Source organism: Dermacentor variabilis, chromosome 7 (assembly GCF_050947875.1).
Source record: "Dermacentor variabilis isolate Ectoservices chromosome 7, ASM5094787v1, whole genome shotgun sequence".
Classification (NCBI taxonomy): Eukaryota; Metazoa; Arthropoda; class Arachnida; order Ixodida; family Ixodidae; genus Dermacentor; species Dermacentor variabilis.
This window is the reverse complement of record NC_134574.1, coordinates 137,886,242-137,908,633: the sequence shown is the minus strand read 5'-3', so window position 1 is coordinate 137,908,633 and position 22,392 is coordinate 137,886,242. Positions and strand designations below refer to the sequence as shown.

Sequence of the window (22,392 nt, the reverse complement as noted above, 5' to 3'; positions counted from 1 at the left end):
TCTCACCCCGCACGAGTTTTACTGCAGATATAGATATCTAGCTCGTCGTGTCACTCCGTTAACACGACAGTTATGCCTGGTTCCACAGGAAATTTCTCCCCATGTGCGTACTTCGTGCAGCCATCACGCTAGTTTCGTTACATCCGCGTTACTTTGCCGCTCTGTGAGCTCAAAGTGGGACTCTTGGAGAATGATGATGATAATGATATTTGGGGTTTTACGTGCCAAAACCACTTTCTGATTATGAGGCACGCCGTAGTGGAGGACTCCGGAAATTTTGACCACCTGGGGTTCTTTAACGTGCACCTAAATCTAAGCACACGGGTGTTTTCGCATTTCGCCCCCATCGAAATGCGGCCGCCGCGGCCGGGATGACTCTTGGAGAATGCCACCGGAGTTACCGTCCGCACGCCATCTCGGTCGAACACCCGAGTGGGCAGTAGGGGCCGGCGTGTGCTTTCTGGTGCGACCGCAAAAATTACTGAGGAAAAAACTGTCCTAGTGGGACTTGTCAGATAGTGCGTCAGATTTCTTTCCAGTATCTTATTACCCTTATTAATCTTGATTGGGCTGAACTAATGTAACCGTAATTATGCTTAATTAGGCTTCAGTCATTTTATTTCCCCCCGAATAACATTATTACCTTTGTTAACCTTATTGGGTTTCAGCGATGCAACTTAGGTAATCGTAATTATCTTAAGCGATTCTGGTTAGTCTTAATTTAGTCCGCCGTGGTGGCTTATCGGCTATGGCGATGCGCTGCTCAGCACGAGCTGGCGGGTTCGAATCCCGACTGCAGCGGCCGCATTTCGTAGGGGATGAAATTCAAAAACGCCCGTGTACCGTGCATACCGCGCCGCACGTAATTCTTTTTATTCAATTTTAATGTTCATCAAGCGAAATTAGGCGTGCATAATTGATTCTAAATACTCTTAATCAATCTTGAATAGGTGTAATTGATTTATCCGTAACTACTCTTGGTTAGGCTAATTAGTTTGATGTAAGTTAGCTTTGATTAGCAGTAACCCTCAAGTGCCATTACGCTTATTACGTAATTTCGTCGTAATTAAACTACATTACACTTCGTTGTCATTCAAGATAAATAGTCTTAGTGAGTCTTACTTCTTAATCAGTCTTACTTAGTCTTATTTCATTGTGATTATTCTTACTCGTTGTTCATTACCCATAATTATTTTTGGTGTACTTATTCAGTACTCATTATATATAGTCATATTCCTAAATCTCAGTAGGCGTACGTAGTCATAGGCATTCTCACATATACCCCTTCGGGACCCCGTGTAACTGTGGACCACATATTATGAGAAGCCTACAAACAAAGACACCAAGGACAACATAGGGGAAATTACTTGTACCTACTAACTGAATTAAAGAAATGATAAATTAATGGCGATGAAAGTGGATGAAAAGACAACTTGCCGCAGGTGGGGAACGATCCCACGTCTTCGCACGCGAAGACGTGGGAGCGTGCGAAGAAGTGGGATCGTTCCCCACCTGCGGCAAGTTGTCTTTTCATCCACTTTCATCGCCATTAATTTATAATCTCTTTAATTCAGTTAGTAGGTACAAGTAATTTCCCCTATGTTGTGCTTGGTGCCTTTGTTTGTTGGCTTCTCATGATATGATTAATAAAAATCGGGCCCCTCGGTTAACCCTCTTTCTTCTCGTTTTGGAGCACATGGTGTCACGCGTTACAGAAAGACGGACGCACGGACAGATTTCCGACGGAAGTAGCCCTAGAATGCTAACGCATTGAAATGACAAAGCATGATTAGCAGGCATAAGAAGGCATGAAGATGCGCAGCGAGTCCGCGCCGCGCTTTATCGGTGTCCGGCGTCGGCCTAGGCGCCGGCCTCCGCAGCCGAGCAAATCATCCCGAACCGCACATATTCTGTACGGCGCTAAAGTTGTTCTTCCATCACTAAAGTTGCCTATAACTTGTCTTACGTTCTTTACAAAGTTATTCCATGCAATTTTGAGAACAGAAGCCCATAAACAGATGCCACGAAACAAAACACCGACAGCGCGCACCTTTTATGATAAAAATTCTCAGACTCCAGTAACAAAAGTGCGAAACGATCACAGAAGAACGGCCCACGCAAGAGGCCGCGTTTTATCTACCAGAAAGCTCGCCTTCGCGCATAGATTTCGCCGCCAGTGTTGCCCGGTAAACCTTACGGTTACGCACAAGCTGCAATTGCTCGGAAGCGTCAGAAGCAGTCGGGGATCTTTGAACACTATCGCATTCCACCTCTTAAAGGCGAAGCTTAAGAGTCCTCCCATTTTTTAATTTCCTTCGTGCGCATGCTCTCGCGGCCGCTTTGGCGTGCGTCGCGTTTTCGCTCGCTAAAGGAAGACGCGCAGATGCACTACTACTACTAATACTACTACTACTACTACAACTACTACTGCTACTACTACTACTGCTACTGCTGCTACTACTACTACTACTACTGCAACTGCTACTACTACTACTACTGCTACTACTACAACTGCTACTACTACTACTACTGCTACTACTACTGCTGCTGCTGCTGCTACTACTACTACTACTACTACTACTACTACTACTACTACTACTACTACTACTACTACTAATACTACTACTACTACTACTACTACTAATAATAATAATAATAATAATAATAATGCTTTATTTGTCGTAAAAGCACCAGGTACAAAACGTTAAGCACGGAGTTTCGCCACACAGACTCACCGTCGCGTCACAGACATGACGTCTGACGCCTGGTAGCCTCCGGAGTGCTGCTTAAGTGTAGCGGCGCCGGCATTACGTGCTTGCTATATCGATTTCATTGCTTCGCCCTAATTCACAGAAGGCTGTGCATTTTTACGGACTTGTGTTTTGGGAATGCGCAAGGAAGCTGCATGCCATGACTTCTCAGAATAAACGTTTCGCTCTCGCGTTACGACAGATTCCTCTCGCAGAGGAAAAAAACAAATTATTTAATTTTTTTTATATAGTTTTTTAATTGTTGTATACAGTTGTTAAAGTTTTTTGCGTGTTTGCATAACGTATTCGTAACGCGCCGTCCATTTGCTACACCGATACAGATTTGAACTGCAGCCGAGCAGCTGCCTGGGCTGGTTGGCGCAATCATCGTCGAGTAAAGTCGTCGAGTAACCTCGTGAAGTAACGTCGTCGAGCAAAGCTGACAAATTCCTCTCACAGAGGAAGAAACAAATTTAAAAAAAATTATATAGTTTCGTAGTGCTGGATACAGTTGTAAAGCTTTTTACGTGTTTGCACTACGTCCGTAACGTTTTGTACCTGGTGCTTCGACCTCTAACATTCACTTATTCGCCAACGATTGCCTAGTCTTCCGAGAAATTATTGACCAAAATGATGTTACAATCCTTCAAAACGATATCAACTGTATATCTAACTGGTGTAAAGTCTGGCTGATGGAATTCAACATAAAGAAATGTAAGGTATTACGTATCTCCCGTACAACTTCTTGCCCCACTCCCTACTTACTCGAGAATTCTGCACTCGAACCCGTAACATCCAATTGCTACTTAGGTGTCCACATAACTTCCTCTCTTTCTTGGTCTCTTCATATTAGCAAAATAATTAGCAACGCAAACCGCTCGTTAGGTTACCTCCGGCACAATTTTTCATCTGCTCCCGTTTCTTTAAAACTCCTTCTTTACAAATCTTTAGTCCGAAGTAAACTCGAATATGCCTCTTCCATCTGGGACCCCGGCCGGCACTGCTATATTAACCTCTGCCCTCGAGCTTGTCCAAAATAACGAAATAACAATGCAGATCGTTTGTGAGCGAGGAAACGGCTTTCGCACAGCGAGGTGATTGTCGGGTGACATTGCGTACTCACGGCATCTCCCTAGCTGGCGGGTGTCGTTCAGCTGCTTTTCCTCGCTGTTTGGCCAGTATACAGAAGGCACAGTTCACACGAGAGAATGTCTTTTATTGGCATTTTAAATAGGACGAAGGCTTTGCAGGTGTTCGTGCCGGAAAGGACGCCCAGCGTCGCAGCACTACACTTTCGCAGGTCGGTTGAGGGGTTTTGCAGATTGTTCGGGCACGAACGTACGTAGCCGATATGGCTGAGCCTGGAAAAAAAGCTGGAGCGTTCAGAGTTAGTGCTGCGTCTGTACGTGGCACGTCTCGCAGATTAGGTTTTCCGGTTGAGGCCTGGGACCAATTGGTCGTATTTATTCCCCCGATAGTCACGTCTCTATATACTTAGTGCTTCGCGAAACGGGTCGCGGTAAACGTAGCGAGGTACCGTTTCATTGGATACCACCTCAGCGAATAGTTTAGTTGAGTACGCCGTGCGGACACGTGATTTGACTGGACTGTCTACTTTTGTTGAGAGTCCGGCTCTCGTACAGTTTGTTTCACTTACATTTCATTGTTGGTAACTGAAGGTAAATAGTTGTCTTAATGAGTACCTTAGCTTATGTGATATGGACAATGTGCTCTTGCCCTTCAAGAAAGAGATATATGCAATACCGCGAGTATCGGTGTTTAATAAATGGAGTGTCCTAAAGAACATGGCATAAAGAAACACTCGCTTTCAGTAAATGTGGCGATCTGAAATGGACGTAGCGCTACAGGCCTCGGAGTATTAGCGTGAATGAGGTAATAAATTAATAACTGAGGACGTCACAAATGTGTCGTAGACATAGACCACTCGGGAGCCCACGTCCTTAACATACGCGCTATGTACGGTAATGAACTAGCTACATGTCTCGAAAGAGAACGTCGTTCTTCTTAGCAGCTGCCCACCCTATCTCTCACAGGTACGTGACGCGAAGCCGAGCCTTTGTGTGCTGCGTTCCTTGAGCTGTAAAAATGTACATTTCGGGGACCCAGGAAAGCTATACGGACAGAGGATTTCGTAGGAACTATTCTTCACTGTACACTGCATGGCGCCCGTTACCTTTGTTTTAATGTCACTACTGGGTCCGAAGAAAGCTCGAAGTCGTGCCTTGAGTAACAAATATCGTAACTTAGCGGCACAAGCTCAACTTCTACGGAATGAATAGCGAGTGATCACACGTCTTACGGCTCTTATGGCTCTACTCTTATGGCCTAAATGGGCTGTCAACAAAGTAAACAGCTTCGCGAAATTTGTGGCAGGGAGTATGGTGAACACGAGAAAGATCTCAAGTGGTACTGGAAATCGGGATAATGAGATATCGCGTTGGGCCAATGTAGATCCACTTGGTGCTAATGTGGTCTCTTGCATTGATAACATGGTTTAAAGGTAGAGCCAATGTGTCCACGTGTCTGAGCCAATACAAATTTATGTGGCGCCAACGTATCTCTATCCTGGACGAATGTGATTCCATGTTTGGCCTATGCAATTTCAAATCAGGTCTTTGTGGCCCAACGTGGAGCCAAAGCGGTCTCACGTTGGGCCGATGTAATCTTATGTCAGACCGGGGTGACTCATTGTAGAGCCAAAGTGGTCCCACATTGGGTCAGCGTAATTCCATGTCAGGCCTATGTGGTTCGATGTAGGGCCAAAGCGGTTTCATATTTATCCAATGTATTTCCATGTCAGGTTTATGTCGCATGAATGTGGGACGTAGTGGTACCATGCTGGGCCAATGTGATACTATGTACTGCCATTGTGCCATTACTTTAAGCTTGTATTGGCCCATACCTTTGTGCTGTTCTAGCGCGTGTAAATTTACGTATACCTACAGTTAACAGCCGGAATTTCGACGGAAATCCTATCTTACAGGCAAAGTGGTTCTTAATAACCAAAAATAATTCGCGAGAGTAGAACTCTATGCTGACAAATTAGTGTGAGTTAAAGCTCGTGGCCCAGCGTCATATAAGTCTGCATTATTATCCTACTCATCTGGTGGCGTGGTAGGCGCAGAGATATACATCATTCATTAATTCGCTTCAACATAGTATTCTCAGTCACGCTGCGCCGAGGATAACCTTAATCCAGGTTTAAGTGCCCTTTTCGACCTGCCCGCAAATATACCTTTGTAGCAATATCGCGTAGCCAAGCGATATATAGCGTAGCCAATTAAACGCAATCGTTTACACACACTATAGGCTGCGCCTGAACGCACAGAAACCGCGACACTCTCGGTCATCCAAGTCCAGCCGGGTGTCATGTATGGTCGCTGGGGTCTATCACGTCTCCTCCTAGTCTCCCTTAGGACACTGGTTTGGCTGACCGCGTCGCAGTGGGAAGTAATCCTTACCAGGCATGCAGCACTCAGCTGCACGCACACGTCCTAAGTTCACAAGGATAGACACTCCAACAGCACGAAGGTGCACTTGATTGGGTCACACAGGACGTCGGGTGTTTCTTCAGGGCAGGATCGTCGGAGGTGCTTGACGAGTGGAACACGCCAATAGGACGAGCAGAGTAGCCACTTAATTGTCCGCCATCGAGTTGCCTGCATGCTTACCGATGCTAGCGAAGGTAGTCAGCGACTACAGCTTTACCTTGCGGCGACCAGGCCCATCGACCCCCATAGCACTCACACGAAGAGGAGCGCCGTGAGAAGGAACGCGGCCAGCATCGTCGGGAGCACGGCCATGACACGTCCGATGTTCTGAAACATGGATAGCGATCCGGTAGGAAACTTCTGCACCAGGTTGCTGATGGGACCCAGGATTCCGGGCATGGAACCGATGGGCGCCACGAGACTGGACGACGGGGGCGATGTCGTGACCACGGGTCGGTGATGGTGCTGGTGCTGGAGGGCCCAGTCCGGCATCGGCTCGGTCGTCGAGGGTCTCGACGGCGAAGACGGCGAGGAAGCCTCGGTGGATTCCGTCATCGCTTCCGTCGTGGTGCCGTAGTCTTCTTCTTCCATGTAAGGCGTAGAAGACGTGGTCGTTTGAGACTGCGAAGACGAAGAAGAGTAGGTCGGCTTGGACAGGGTGATGATGTTCTGGTGCACGATGGTCGTGTTGGCCACCGTGTCGTACACGGAGAGCGGCACCGACGCGATGGTTCCTTGAGGCGGGTACGCCGACGTGGTCGTCGAGGGCGCGGTGGTCAGCGGGTAGATGTGGATGGAGGTTACACCCGGGTAGGGTCTCTTGAAGGCCGACGACGCGGATGGGGGGCGGTGGTTGTTCATGAGCACGGCGTGAGAGACGCCGTAGCCCGACGGTACGGCTGTGCCTGCCCAGAAGGGCGGCGGTCTCCTGATGATGGAGGACTGGACCAGACTGGAGCCTCCGGGAGGTCTCAGCGTTGAAGGACGTCGGGATGGGCGGTTCTTGACCACGAGGACGTCGTGGACTACGCGAGTGTTGTCCCGTTCTCCGTTGCCGTCCAGGACCATGATGGGAGGCGAGATGTAGAGACCCGAGTAGTCCCTCGTCGTCGGCGGCGCCGTTGTCGTCGTAGTTGTAACGGGTGACGGCGTCGGCTCTTCCATGGTCCAGTGTCTCGGCTGCTGCGCTGTCGAGGTGCGGTCCGTGCTGCTGGCGTCGGCCTTCTTCTTGGCCTGCGTTATAGCGAGACAAAAGAGCGCGACTGTCGTGCGACTGGTATTGCCGCAAAATAACACAGCGAGATGATCGTAGATGTTTAGCCACGCTGTTTTTGTAACATAAAACTTAGTACCAAGACACACACGGTACCTTTTGAGTGATGGAACATGCATCACCCACTGAACAGTATTCGTTATAGATTTTGTCTTCCAAAACAGTGTAGTTAAATATCTAAATGTTGAACTAACTAAACCCAGTCGAAGTACTGCTTACAGGTGTTTTCTCAAAGGCTACCCTGTACAGCAGCTGAGTGTATCTGGGACCTCTGGGAACAGTCAAACATTTGCAGCACACTAAGCTGATAAAATTCAAATATGTTTTCAAATCCCAAAGGAGAATAAATTTTTAGAGAGCTATGGGGAAAAGCAAGCAACAGTGTTTGCCTAAACATTTCTTAATGCAGTAAAAGGTCGGTTTTCTTATCAACTCATAAAGTTATTACTCTGGTGCTCCTGGCGGCAAGGAGATAACAAAATTTACAGGGAGAATTATCTAGACAAGAGTCGCCTAATGGATTCAAATGTCAAGGAACGAGTAATGCGAGCAACACGCTGCAACTCCGCCTGACCAGCTGCTTTCTGCAGCTTCCGGCAGGTGGCGACACAAGTTTGTTTGCGCCGTCGCGGCGGCAGCCTGCGTCTCCGTAAACGAAGTGAAATTTGCATTTCTACAGTGAAGCTTTTCGCCTCTTGTTTGTCGGCACTTTTCGTGTCCATGTCTGTGGGCAAAAATGTGGGTCAATGCCGGAATTGGTGCAATACCGGGCCTACCCGCGGCGGAGGTGGACCAGGCTTCAAGCACTCCGGAAAGTGAAGCGAAAAGCGCATACATTCTTTGGAATCACGCATACCACATACAGAATAGCATTCGTTTGAATAATGAACAAGCACGAAACAAGCATCCGAACTAATTAGTTGTTATCAGGTGCGAAGCACGTAGGACTCGCCGCATACGTTTCCAGGTAAAGGTTATTGTTGCGAAAACTGCCTCGGTGAAGGCAGCTTGCGACGTGGGGAATGACGTCACAAGCATTTCGTATATAAAAGGAACTAGCCCAGCAACTGATTTCAATGTTGTTTCAGCACCGCTATGGGTATACGCAACGCATACGAGGAGCGGTAAAGGGAAAAAGAAATGGCAATTCTACCAGCGGTGGCGTGCTGTCAAAATTGTCCTTACTCCCGTTACTATCATTACTCTAAGTTACCATTACTAGCATTACTCCCAAGCGATAAAGCATCGCATACCCTCCTGAGCAGTTGTGGTTTTCAACAGCTTCGCTGAACATGAACTTTCGCCGGGCCGACATAACGAGTCAATTTTTAAGCGGGAAATGCTTTAAGCTCCCGTTGTCGGCGTTATTCAAGTGACCTTAAGCCAGAAGCCAGAGCCGTTATCCGAGCACTCAAACGAGAACATCCGGGCAAGTTGCGAGAACAAAACGAGAACATCCGGGCAACCATCGAGACAGCATTAGGTATGCTAGTTACTTCCCAAACAAGTTACAAGAAAATATTGCCTCCGAGTTCTTCGTAATGATTGTTCACAATATCACTCAAGCCGTAACTTCTAGTACGCTGAAGTTTTCTAATTTCCAGTAAGGGGGGGGGGGCGTTCAAAAGGCAGATGCAGTGCGCTATACCGTTGATCGTCATCTTTTCACGCTGAGTGTTCTTTTCAACGCCAGCGGTCCGTGAGTTCGGCGGCGCGTCCGGCGCGCCGAGAATGGCCATTTGACCGAGACGAGACTTGCAACGAGGTTCTGTCTGTGACCTGAAACTATTGCGTCCATGTGGACCAGTGTACAGAACGCGGTGGTGCGGTGTAGTGTGGTGGGGTGTGCCGTTGCGAACGTGCACTACACCTATTTTAAGACTGTGACTTAGTATCATCTCCAACCAGTCTGCTTTGCCGGTAGCCATTTCATGCTTACATCTACTCTCGATTGTGGGTGAGCCAGTATCTCTTTTTTGTTCTTAAAGACCAGACAATTAACTGTGCCACGTGTTACACTGAACGACGTAGGCTCCAAAATGCTATCTTTCTGTGAAATTAGAGCAAGTACGGTGCAGCGATAAGCGCAATAGCTTTTCTTTTTCGAACACGTTAAGCGAAATATGCACGTCCCTATGAAAGTTGCTTTCGTGTGCCACTTTCGTTCTGCCGTGCTCACCACTTTGCCGGAAGTCTGACAGCGTCTCTCATATATATATATATATATATATATATATATATATATATATATAATATGGGTGGGTCGGTGTGTGTACTCCGGCTTTCAGTCCTTACAAGCAGCGTTCCATGTTCTTGTTCTCGCAGAACTTAGCCTTTTCTTGATATTTATTTTTTGCCTTTTTAAAACAACGGCGCACCAAACGCACAACACAAAGTTACTGCGTTAGCCCCCATTCTACACCTTTTCACACCCAAGAGCGACCAACCAAAGGATGCTTGGGCACATATAGTCTAGGGATTTTAATTGTAAAACTCTCTATAAGAGGCGCTTTCATTGCACGCAATTCGCGAGCAGTTTTAAAGCGAAAGCCTTACTGGCTGCGAACTTGCGATTTCGCCGTGGCCGTGCTCCGAGGAGGCACATGGCGTCACAACGCGCGCCTCGCCGCGGATATTTCTGTCTCTCTCTCGCTCCCTAGTCACTACTGCGCATGCGCCACTAGCAGCAGCGAGCCACATGTATTCCGCCGCTGCGCAGCGCCGCGCCTTTCCGCCGCCGCCGTTTGGTATGACGTCACACCGCGTCCCTCGTCGTTGCGCTCCCGTCCGCTCGCTTCGCCAGCTGCGTCGCATGCTTGATAACATGTCGGAGGATTGAAAAGGAGAGCTCGCGTGCGCCGCAACCACAGTTGAGGCGGCAGTATGGACGGCGACAATTCTGATAAGCAGGAGGAGGCCTGGAATCGACATCGGAACGAGATGAAGAGGAACCGAATCGCCCAGGAAACAGACGAACAGCGCGCCGAACGACTGGCTAAACGCCGCAACATAGCTTAGACAACCAGACTAACCTGGACTTGCAATCAAGATTAACCAAGGCTAACCATGCTATGCCTTATCTTTCGTTACGTATATCCTGGCATAGCCAAGCTAAGCCACTGCCAAATTTTTTAAAGCTGGGTAACAGAAAAGTTGCTTCCACTACGGCGGGCTTCATAATTAGGCCGTGGCCGTGGACGTAAAACTCCAGAATTTCATTTTTTTAGTATCCGGTATTCCCTAGAACCTCTTCTAAACACTAAATCACTAAATAAAACTAAGGCAAAGAAAAAGGCAAATTCAGAGCAACGTCCATCATAAGCTAGCTTTCTCCTTTTGTCACTGCTCACCGTTCGAACTTTTTCTGTTTTTTTTTCTTTGCTCCACACTTTTAACTGCTAATTGTACTGGGCACTAAAGAAAAAATAAGCTTACCTGTACCAGTAAGTTGCGTTTCTACAAAAAAAAAAAAAGGTACGCTTACGGTGACAGGAGGTCACTAAGCCTCCTTTCACCCAGCATCGCCCCTAGTTAGCCGTAACGTTGATGTTGACGCCGTCTGCTCAGTACTGATCATTTTTTATCGGTAAAGAGGAACTCCATTGTATTCTAAATCACTGCCATTTTTTTTTCTTTTACCTGCGACCGAGAATGTGTCGCGCTTTCAAGCTTGAGTAGCAGTGCAAATTTAGCGCAGCCTTCAGATTCCATCTGTCGGATGAGTACCAACCGCAGTTGCGTAAAACATGCTGTAAGTAGTGGGAAACATTGGATGCTGAATATTTTAGGCTGTTTCGCACTGTTGCAACAGTGTGCGTGTCGCCCATAGAGAACTGCCGTGGAGAACTTCCGGCGGCATGTCTTTTAGGCACCCGAGTTTGTAAGGAAACAAAAGATTTTTGTCCAACATATAAATGTAGGTACGTGCTTTTTCGACGTGCTCAAATATAAGAAGCATGCTTTAAACTCCCATCACACGTGCGCAAGTTTCTCGCGCTTCTCAAAATTAAAATTCGCACATTAATCTGTTTCGACTACTCGGCAAAACTGGTACCAGCTTGAGGGTCCTACATGTTTTCAGGCTAGTTCTAGCACAAAGCGATGATGTTGCGCCTTGATCTCTTCGCATGCCTACTGCGTTTACGGTCCAAGCAAGAGTGACACACTGTAACTGACGACGTGTCTGCTGTGCTGCTCTCTCTCTCTCTCTCCTCCTAATCTTTCATCTCCCCCATCCCGCTACCATGTGTAGGGTAGCAAAGTGGTTGAGCTAACCTCCCTGCCTTTCCTTCTTCACTTTTTCCTTCGTTTCTTACTGCGTTTCCGCAGTGAGTTTACGCTTCGATTGAGACACACCAACAGGAAGGTTAAATTTGCGAGGTAACGACGATAGCAGCCGGTTATTTGTAGGATCAAGCGAAGCTGCGAAGAACTGGACATTTAGAGCGTTCCGCATCTGCGAGGTAAAAAAAAAAACTTTCCCAGCTCACTGTGATCCTCTCTAGGCCTAGCAGCGTCGAGACAAACAGCTTGCTATCTCGATAATAAATGCAGAACATCGCTGATACCCTGCACTCGCTGTGACATGAGACTACGCGATGGTTGAGTTTGCCGTTTACTTGGTGTTGTTACCATGGAGACCAAGTGGGAAGGGAGAACCCAGATCGAAGGCCGCGTCGACTGAGCGAGTCTGGGCGCCGCCATGTTGTTACGCAATCAGGTTAACTTGCCGTGGTATTCGGGGGCGTAAGATCCGCACACGCCACGGACCTAACGCACCACGTATCAAGGTAATGTATCGCGTAACTCTATTTATATAGGGTGCTTTTTTATGGACCATACAGAACATTTATAAAAAATCGCCTGCTTTAGATAGCACGATCGAAGTATTTGAGTTGGATTAATGGAAAAAGTCGACATTGCTTGTAAAAGAAAGCGAAATCCACAAGCGAATAATTTACAAAATTTCACTATATTAATTTTTAAATAATTACTTTACAGAACATACGCTATAGTTTACGAATTGTAGCAGGTGAGTTCGAAAGACATATATCTACTTAGAACAAATTCCGCGGATGGCACAAGTTGCGAGGTATTCATTCCCAAGAATGTGGGACGAAGTACGTTGGCGTTTGCAATATCGTTGCCCTTCAGTGCGCAAAACATCGTTTTGTTAAAAAGTAAGCAGCACAACAGTGCATTCTTATCGATAGCTTGACGGCGCATAGCTTGAACCTCTTGTCAATGCTCTGAGACTTCGTTCCAAGTGAATTCACCTCGCGAACTCGCCCAGTACATTTCGCAAGTTGCAACATGCTCCGTGTAGCAGTTAGTAACCTAATTGGTAATCTTTAGTACGGCTACGCATTTCAATTCCTCGTCAGAGTAATGTCCGCTTCTTCGAGTAATCCACCTCAGGGACTAGAACTGTGGTCAATTTAAGAAAAAAAAAATTCTGGCAAAACAAACGGACAAGAAGAACACCCGGTACAGTGTACAAGGGTCTCTGCATCTCACCTCCTTGGGCACCTTGGCCACCTCCTGCAGGGCCGGTGCCCGGGCAATCTCCTTCCGTTTCCGCGCGTAAAAGTAGAGCGTGCTCCAAGGACCCCGAGCTTCGCGGAACTCGGCAGGTCCGCCACTCCGGATCTCGGGGGTCGGGGCTGGCCCTCCCTGCCGCGTCGGTGTCGACGCAGGCAGCGTCAGCGCTGGCCCCGGGAGCAGGGCCAATAGGAGTAGTAGTCTGTAGACCTCCGAGTGCCGGTATCTGTGGGCAGCCATGCCTAGGCACGAGAAAAAGAGTTGAAGGAATGAAGGAATGAATGGACGAATGAATGAATGATATCTATATTGGAAAGGCTGGCGCTGTGGCCTATGTTGCGGGGGGGGGGGGGGGAGGGGGGAGAATTCAGGTATGGCAATGTGTGGAAAGGGAGGTGTAAACAAACGGATGGTCAGACAGCTGTCAGCGTGGGCTTCACAGAAAAAAAAAGAACCGTGGCTACGTTTACCTGAACTCGACACGAGCATGTCGAGTCGGACTCAGTCCGACGCGACGGCGTTTACGTGAGTCGTATACCTACAGGGCAGAGATAGCTGCAGCAGCCTGAGTCGGGGCGAAAGAACACATGGCGTGCCGTCGCTGCTGGCCGAGAAAGGTCGACCCGACCCGTCCGCGTTTCGAAGCGCGTTGCATGTGGGTCGGGTTGAGTCAGCCACCACTGTCCAGTCGAGCTGGCGCAGCCCGAATGGACGCTCACTCGACGCGACCGCCTAGCGTTTACATGACCGCGACAGGCAAAATCTCTGTCCGACAAGTCGACTCGACCTATTTTATCGGGTTCGCTTAAACTCCCTAATTGATCAATGATGGAGTTTTTGACGTAATAGTTCTGGGGAAACCCGCAAGCTGGAGAGAAGTAATTAATAAAGGGAAAATTAGATATCCACCCAAACGTAGCTAAGTGCCACAAAGGAAACCCGTACGGATTCCTTGAAAGAAAAGCCTCGCAGTTGAAGGTCGCAGCTTTTGTTATGCACTTGCAACACATGTTCTGATTAAGCTATTTATTTATTTTTATTTATTTATAACACCGTCAATGTCAAATTATATTACAAGTGGGCTGACTAAACAACGTAGTCCCTAAAACGCTTCGAAACTGCGAAATATTATTCTAGAAATATTAACCTGCGAAATAATTTTAAAAAGTATTCAATAGTCCTTTGAAGAATTTATTTATTTATTGTTGTACATTCTTTCTGTGTCCACTGGGTCTAACGTTCAATGTCCACCAATAATTGATGCCCACCAAAGCCTCGTCGAGAGAAAAGAATATCATCTTCACGACCACTGTATTACCTACAATATATATTCCTCAAACGTAAAGCTGTTTCCAAGTTATCTATATATAGTCTATAGAATGCATAAATATGTTTTGACACGGGGACGCAGCTCGGTTTCACTGAGCACCTCCTCTCTCTGTATGTGTGTTTCTTCTTTTCTTTTTCTTTTTTGCATTTGCCATACTGCATTCATCATGGCTAAAGCTTGAGAAGGCGCATAAATTTGAAACAAATAAAGCGAGATCTGAAACTCGGAGCAGTAGTCATTACTTTTCCAGAGAGGCACTCGAACAGTCCAATTTCCTTTCGAAGCGTTTGAAAAATGATAGCCGGCAGCGTAATTTGTTGTTCGCCATCACCACATTCCTTTTTAGTAGCTCGTTCATGGTGCCGTGTCGCGTGGAATCTTTTGTGCCGACGCTTCTGTGAACGTCGACCATCCGTAGCAATTTGTCCCGAGTTCCATCGAGCCTGTCGTCAAAATACTTCGGGCGACGTCGGTGCGAACATACGGACACCAAACATTAAAATACAAAGACCGTAGTTTCATTCATTCATTCATTTTATTTCACATCATGGGAGCCAGAGATAGTCTGAAAGCCAATACGAGGTTTGAAGGCTACTGTAGCCCCGAGCACAAGACAGAGCAATACAATGGCTGACGGTGCAGCGAAAATTTTTGGATGCTTTGTGTATTACCGTAGAAACGAGCAGATCATGCACCACCTACGTAAAGCTTACAGTATTAAACAGACAAGTGCATTCTTTCAAACTTCGAATCGACAAGCCCACTGGTGTCCAAACTAAAGACGCTTCATAGCGTACAGAAGGTCTTTTGTACAGTGGAAAAGAGCTACTATTCAGAAACGTGCATTTGCATACCTTCAAGTGTTTTTGTAGTTCGCTCATATTGTCGATAAATACTGCACTTAAGTGTGCAAGCGCGTTTTCGCCCGGTGGAAGTGACACAGTATACATAAGAGTGTAGGCCGCGTGTCCCAGCTAACGTTAGCCAAGCTTCTCATCGAAAAAAAATTTTTTTTTTAAAAACAAAAAGATTTGAAAAACACCGCGCAAGACACAAGTGTAATATCTACGGCGCTCGGTCGTCAGCGTTCTGACAACCCAACACTTTTCTCAAAATCCTATCTCGCATCGTGTACTGTAATCATCTTTTTTTTTTCCCGTTGAACAGCTTTGCTAACGTAATGCGGGGTACCCTACAGGTATGACATTGCGTGCATTTCATTGCGACAGCAATCATATGGGCAGTCCAAGTGAATTTTCGCCGTCGCCGTGAGGTATATGTATGCTATGTGCCACGCCCTGCTATATTACATGCTGTATATGCGGGTTATATTGCCACATCATTCTATCACTGAAGTTGCTCATGTCAGGTATTGCATTCTTTACAGCATTACTCCCCAGAATTTTGAGAACGGCAGTCCACAAATAAATGTCACGAAACAAAACACCGACAGCGAATGCTATTCACCTTAAATCTTCTCGGACTTTAGTATTAAAAGTGCGAAACAATAAGCGAGCTTAAACCTTAAAATGATGTAATTTTATTGGCGCAGCTGGGCACTATGTCCTCCGGTGTTGGCCCAGGAAAGAGGTTTGAAACATACCCAGTGCGGAAAAGAGCTGGTAAATTTGCTAAGAAAGACGTTGGCTTTAATGAATAAACGCAAATGAAATTGTCCGATGGCAGGATTCAAACAGAGGACCCCCTAGCCCAACAGCTCGTTTTTGACTTGGCTTTGCGTTTTTCACTTCAATTCATACTGCCACCACGGTTACGAGTCTTACATTACGATGACTATGACGATGGTACTGCGGTTTGCAGGTCCAGAGGCGGATGCAAGTGCGGAATCGCCGCCGGGAATCGAACCTGCGCCCTCGTGTCCAGCAAAAGAAACGGCGGAGACATGCATCGAGTCATCCGGAGCGTTCTATAGCCGCTATCGGCTTTCCTGCATTTGCTGCGTGGACCCATCGTGCCGCAAAGGTCAGGCCATGCAACTTAACTGCCTCGCCGGGGGCCATTCGGTCGTGAGTTTACGAAGCGTGCGCAACTGCATGTTCAGCGGAGCGCGCCAAAGCGCGCTTATCCGCACGGCCACTGAACCGCGCGATATTCGAATGGCAGCCGGCAGTACAACCGCTCGGAGTATCAAAGCGGGGAATTCACTTCCGCTTAGCGCTCGGTCGAGGTTGGAGAGCGGCCCTAGAAAGTATTTGCATGAGGGTAAGGAGGGGGGGGGGGGAGAAAAGAGGTTGAGTATTCAGTTTCTTGTCGCTGTTAGCTTTCGTTTTCTTGATTATTTTTTATACGCGGTTGTAAAATGCAGTGCGGCCTTCCTCACGACGTTTACATTCTCTGCAGGGCAAGGACCTTTGCAAGGAAAATTTTGATATCTTACTATTATATTTTGATTTCTTTACCCGATTCTTGGCGAATCCGTCATATTGCATATGAGCCGTGGGATGAAAGGACGAAGACTACGAAGACAAAACGACAGCTGCTACTACTACTGAAACAAATTTGAAGGGAGCGCGGAGACTACTGCTACGGTGTGCGTGCGTGTTTGCGTGCATTCGTGCGTGTGTGTGTTTGTTGTCGGCCTGACAAGCATTCTGCGAGCCATAACTCGTGTCTTAACCACTACATTACTATAGAAGAAATCGCGGAAAAAAATATAATACGTCAGTACGCTAATATTGTCACCATGTAACGTGTTTGGTGACGCTTTACTGCAGCACACTTTCTTTGATTAGCTGTGGTTTACTTAATATTTAACCTGAATCATCTCGCGCAGTATACCAGACATTTTGCTACGTTAACTTCGCTATAGTTATCCTTAAAGCTCTGTGTTTCTGACTCTCTGTCCCAGTCGTCCTCAGAACGGCAAGCGCTCAGGTGTACAAGGTGCTTACGAAGAAAACACTAAATCGATCGGCACAGGCTTCTCGAGGCACACACTGAACATAGATGCACTTCAGTAATTGCAGAGACACGTCATCCTCCATTTCCTATTACGAGGACGGTTGAAATCTGTCGACGCTTCTTTCGCGTTTCAACGCAGCACAAAAGGCACCCACTAGCGATTGCACTTATTGAGAGAGACAGGGCTTGCCTCAATGCGGTGATTCAGGTGTCCGAAAATCGACTACCACATCACGAATTTTGGATCTCGGATGTCGGCTACCCTCCATGGCGACTCGTCGCCCAGAAAATTGAACTTTCTTGTGAAGGAAATACCCGCCAACGAGACAGGTTTATGCTAGCAGCTCAGCAACAAGTGTTATACCAGATATGCTTTCGATACCCTGGTTATATTTAAGCGTACACAGATGGTTCTCTTGTCAAACAAATTCTTCTACAACTCCATTTGTCATTCCTGAATGGAACCGAATACAGACGTTTAAACTATCTCGTACTACATCACCAACTGTTGCAGAGTTTTTTTTTTTCAATATTGTCTTTGTTCGCGATACATAAATTCAATGCAAAAACAGAAACAATGTGTCACCCTTTGTGACTCGCAGGCAGCTTTCTCGTCACCTCATGGTGACATCATCGATTCGCAAAACTGGGGCGTTGGTTTACGAGGCTGCAAAAGAACTCACACAAGCAAGTGAGGAGAATCGCACAATAATGTTCCGATAGATACGTAGCCACTGCAATATCCTTGGGAGCGTTGCAGCGGACGAGGCAGCTGGACAGGCGCATCTTGACAACGTCACAACTAGGATACCTCTAACACAAGACGAATTGCGACACATACTAAGACAGATCTCAGCCCGTGGTTGCAGAGCGACATAGTTTGATCGGAACTGGAAGTCTTCAGATTCATTTCACATTGGCCCTTGACTTCAATTTAAGATCCCGTCCACATTGGATACAACCAGCGCCTTTGAAACGCTGGTTTACCGTCTGTCGCTCGGTACCGCGAGCACAAAACACTTCCCGCAAAAAAAAAAAAAAAAATCAAGAGCTGATAGTTCGCAATGCACTTGTGGCCACTCATATGAGGGTATACATAAATCTGCTAGAATGTCCACGATACGACACACCGAGACAACGCTTAAGACGTGATTTCATGGCATATCGAACTGCATGAAGGCCCTTCAACCTCGGAAAGATCTTAGGTCCATGGCCAACGTATTCGTTGCGAAGGCGAGCTTTTCTGGCTCTCCAAAGTTTCCTAGAAGCGAGCGACATTCTCGGAAACTATTGGGGAGACTATTTGTCTGAGGCAAGCTCGCTCTATGTGTTCATATATAATTTGACCCGAATTTGGTTCATTCTATGCCTGGATTCACGCACTTTCGTGTGAATCTATTCCGTGTTCTTCTTGTTTTTTTACGTGCCCCAATTATAGTGTATTCATGTGACTGGAATTTGTGTTGGCCTTAGTGTACTTATGTGGCTGGACTTTGTGTTGCTGTGTTTCTGAGTTGACTTTCAGTTTTGGTGTGAATGTAGCACACCTATGCAATTGTACCTTGTGTTAGTGTAGTTCGGAGTTGACCTTCAGTTTTTTTTACTGCCCTTAAGTGATTTAATTTTGATATATCTTTGTGAAAAGACGTAGGTGACGCTAAAGACGACAACATCTCCTAAGCATCAAGTAATAAAAGAAGTTGCTTTGTGTAGCCGACCATTACGTCATGTTCCTTTCGGTATTATGCCGTATTTATGCGAACAGTAAATAAGAACACGCGAGTGCGTTGATATCAAGTCCTCGGTAAGCTGCGTTCTGAAATATTCAGCCTCTTTAAGTGAACAGTGCGTTTATCTTTGGAATGTGACTCAATGACCCCGCGTATAATCCGAGTAGTACTCGAAAATGTTAACAACAGTGTTACCTAACTGTTATATTCAGGTTATATTACCTGTTAATAACATCGTAGTATGCTATATCAACTGTTACATTGACAGTTCTGACGGGTGTACGTTTTCGGTTCATTGTGAAGACAGGAAGTAGGAAATAGCGTTTGCTTAGTCGGGCATATTTTGTTCGGCTCTTCCATTTAGGCCTATATAAACTTTCTAATGTTTTTCTTATGTAGGTAACGCAAGAAATACTTTGTACATGCTTCCGCACTTCTCGGCCACTACGCTGCAAAAGAAAAGAGTAATGACACAGCAGATGCTATATATATATATAGGTTCGAGGCGCCCAGCTGAATGATGCATCAAGAGCGCGCGCTGTCCACGTGGTTTCCGCATGGTCGCACAACCATCGTGTCTCATTGTTGCCCGCAAGGCACAGATATCGGCTTCTTTGCACCGATTCTCAAATGCGTGAGATGCATGCCTCGTTTATTAGAAACACCTGCCGGGACCATCGAGAACTAACCCGCAAGAAACAAAATGGGCCTGAGTGTGTACTACAGTGTGTCACACCCTGTGGCCTTCCGCACACGTATTCGTGACCGTTACTGAAGTATACTAAAGCGCCAAGCAGACGACACAAGAAGAGAGACGGACCAGCGCTTCTTGTGTCGTCTGTTTGGCGCTCTAGTATTTCAGTAACATGCACGAACTAGCCCAACAGAATGTTCTGCTTGAATTCGTGACTGTTGTCGAAATGCTACCGATTACGCACGCGGGGCCCTCTGGGTGTAGGAATCCCGTGCATCCCCGCGGACCATTGATAGAGACGGTGTTCCGCAAAGTTGCGTGGGTGAAACACGTGGTGGGCCCCGTATGTAAAGAGTATACATACACGCTGCACGCATGGGTGGTTCGGGCTACAGGGTCACGTTTCCCGGCTCCGCGCCGCCTCTCGTTCCGAATTCACAACGCGGCCCCCGCGAGACGTAAGGTTGAGCATAATGTAACGTTGTACGGAGAAACGCTGAATCAGTTGAGACAGGTGGGTGAAGTATTCGATTCCCAAGTGTACATTGTTACGCGGTCGTTTTCTGCCAACTAGCCGAAACTGCTCTCGTCAGTTTTCTTCCAAAATGTGTCTGCAATTTCACGGCCGGGCAAGGGTGATCACCCGCCGCGGTGGGCGTTCTGCTGCCCAGCGCGAGGTCGCGGGTTCGATTTGCGGCCCCACCGGCGGCATTTCTTTGCAAAGAATTCTCGTGAACTTTGATTTGTGTGCACGTTAAAAATCCCCAGGTGCTCAAAATTAATCCGTAGTTCTCCACTATGGCGTCTCTCGTAGACCCGGTGTTTCTCTGGGTCATTACAAACGCCAGAAATCAATCAATCAATTAATTAATTAATTAATTACTTGCTTAATTAACTCCCCAATGAACCAATCAAAAGGCTCACTATGAGCAGAAAAATGAAATGCCGCAAACTCCACCCCGTGTACTTTACTGAATTGTGCTACCGAAGCGCGCTGTCGATTATACTTCAGTGTGACGTCACAGATTTCGTTTCAGTTTTGCTTATAGCGGGCCGATTTTACCCAGAGCACGTTTCGCAAATGTCAGGTTTGGACTCCGGTTACTTACAAACGAAATGTTTGTTTGTTTTTTATTTTCTTTTTGTAATTGACAATCACGTCACAGCAGGCACTGTTGATGCGTGTTCATGACATGTGCCGCGTGGTTTGGCAGCCACCGCAGGTTCAACTTACCAGCGGAGTATGAAGCCAGCTTTCCGCCTACTTCACCTCTCAAGGATGGAGCCACGCCAGCTCGAGTCCGCTCAAAACTAAACTGTTTTTGTTCTGTTAACTTAAACGTTACGCTAATTGGTAATATAAAAGCTTGTTGTTTCGGTGTAAAATGTAGCCTTTCGTTGAATAGTGATATGATCGCCCCGTATAACCTTCCGCGACGTTCAAGTTGCACCCCAAAGCCTCTACAAAATTAACTTAGAAACCCGCCAGAAGCCGCGGAAAGTTACGAGAAAGCGCTTCCTAGTATCCACTATGCGCCAACATTTTTTTAAATTTTCTTTTGGTAAGGTGGGTAGGATTCGTTTTCAATTTCACTGCATCATCCTCACTCCACAAATAACTACGCAGCCTCCTTCAGCTGCCTTGAAGCATGGCCTCCGAGATAATGCACTGCGGGCAGACAGCTAGATATAGGATACCAGCGATTGAAGCACGCAGTTCGTAAATACGAAAGCTACGATTCGTAAGGAATCAGCGTGAAGCAGCTAGCTCGTCTCGTCTCGGGAATGCACGGAAGGATGGATGCTATGAGCGTCCCCTTTGAAACGGGGCGGTGAGTTGCGACAGCAAGCTCTTTTTTTTTTCTTGGTTTGCCCAATGCCTTACCAATCTTATTTATTATTATTATTTGTTTGCAGACAAAACAATTACCAGCATTAAGCTTTCTGAGCCATCATTAGGCTCAGAAAGTTCCCTACTTTTCTGCCACCAAACCTCCAACCGCCTTTTACTAATCTTTGTTGCGGACGTGTTTACTTTCCCCCTGCGATCCCCGAAACCAAGGGCATCACGTCGTCCATTTTCAGCAGGACACGTATGGCTTCACTAAGGACTAGCGGAGCCTGACCGGATTGATATCTTCACATCCCAATAAAACATGTTTCGCCGTTTCCACAGCTTTACCGCAGCAAGCACATGCTTCTTCTTCCTTGATGTGTACCTCCTTTTATAACGCGTTCTAAGGCATCCTGATCTCGCTCCGAAACTTAAAGAGCTGCCCGTTGAGTATCATAAATTGTTTCTTTCCCGATTTCGTTCGCAGTCGGTCTGAGGAAGCACCTCCCCGCGGGAAAGGGGGGGGGGGGTGGACACATAAAAAGCAAACAATACGTCGTTGTCCAGTTTCAGCAACACGTACGGGCTTGGGTACGGGCTAGTTGGTATTCTATTTCACGTCCGTTCCGCTGCTGTTAAGACAAGTTTGCTGTGGAATACCCGTACGGGTTTCAGCACAAGAAAGACAGCGGAGTAAGAAAGTGGCTGGAGGACATCGCGGAGAAACGAGCTTGCACTTTATTGTTGTTGTGTTGTTGTCGTCGTCGTCGTCTTTGTTCGGGGTGCCTCTGTCGACAGTGTTTGTT

At 46.8% G+C, this 22,392-nt stretch overlaps 1 protein-coding gene across 1 annotated transcript in view; it reads right to left on the bottom strand.

The window, feature by feature from the left end:
- Positions 1-5,684: 5,684 nt before the first annotated feature.
- LOC142587979 (uncharacterized) overlaps positions 5,685-22,392 on the bottom strand; it is an 88,952-nt gene continuing 72,244 nt past the window's right edge. Inside the window, exons 2-3 of the mRNA XM_075699388.1 lie at positions 13,053-13,318; positions 5,685-7,495 (exon numbers count right to left, since the gene is read on the bottom strand). Of these exons, the coding sequence (XP_075555503.1) occupies positions 6,515-7,495; positions 13,053-13,316 (1,245 nt within the window). The 5' untranslated portion in view covers positions 13,317-13,318 and the 3' untranslated portion in view covers positions 5,685-6,514. The remainder of the gene's footprint in view (positions 7,496-13,052; positions 13,319-22,392) is intronic.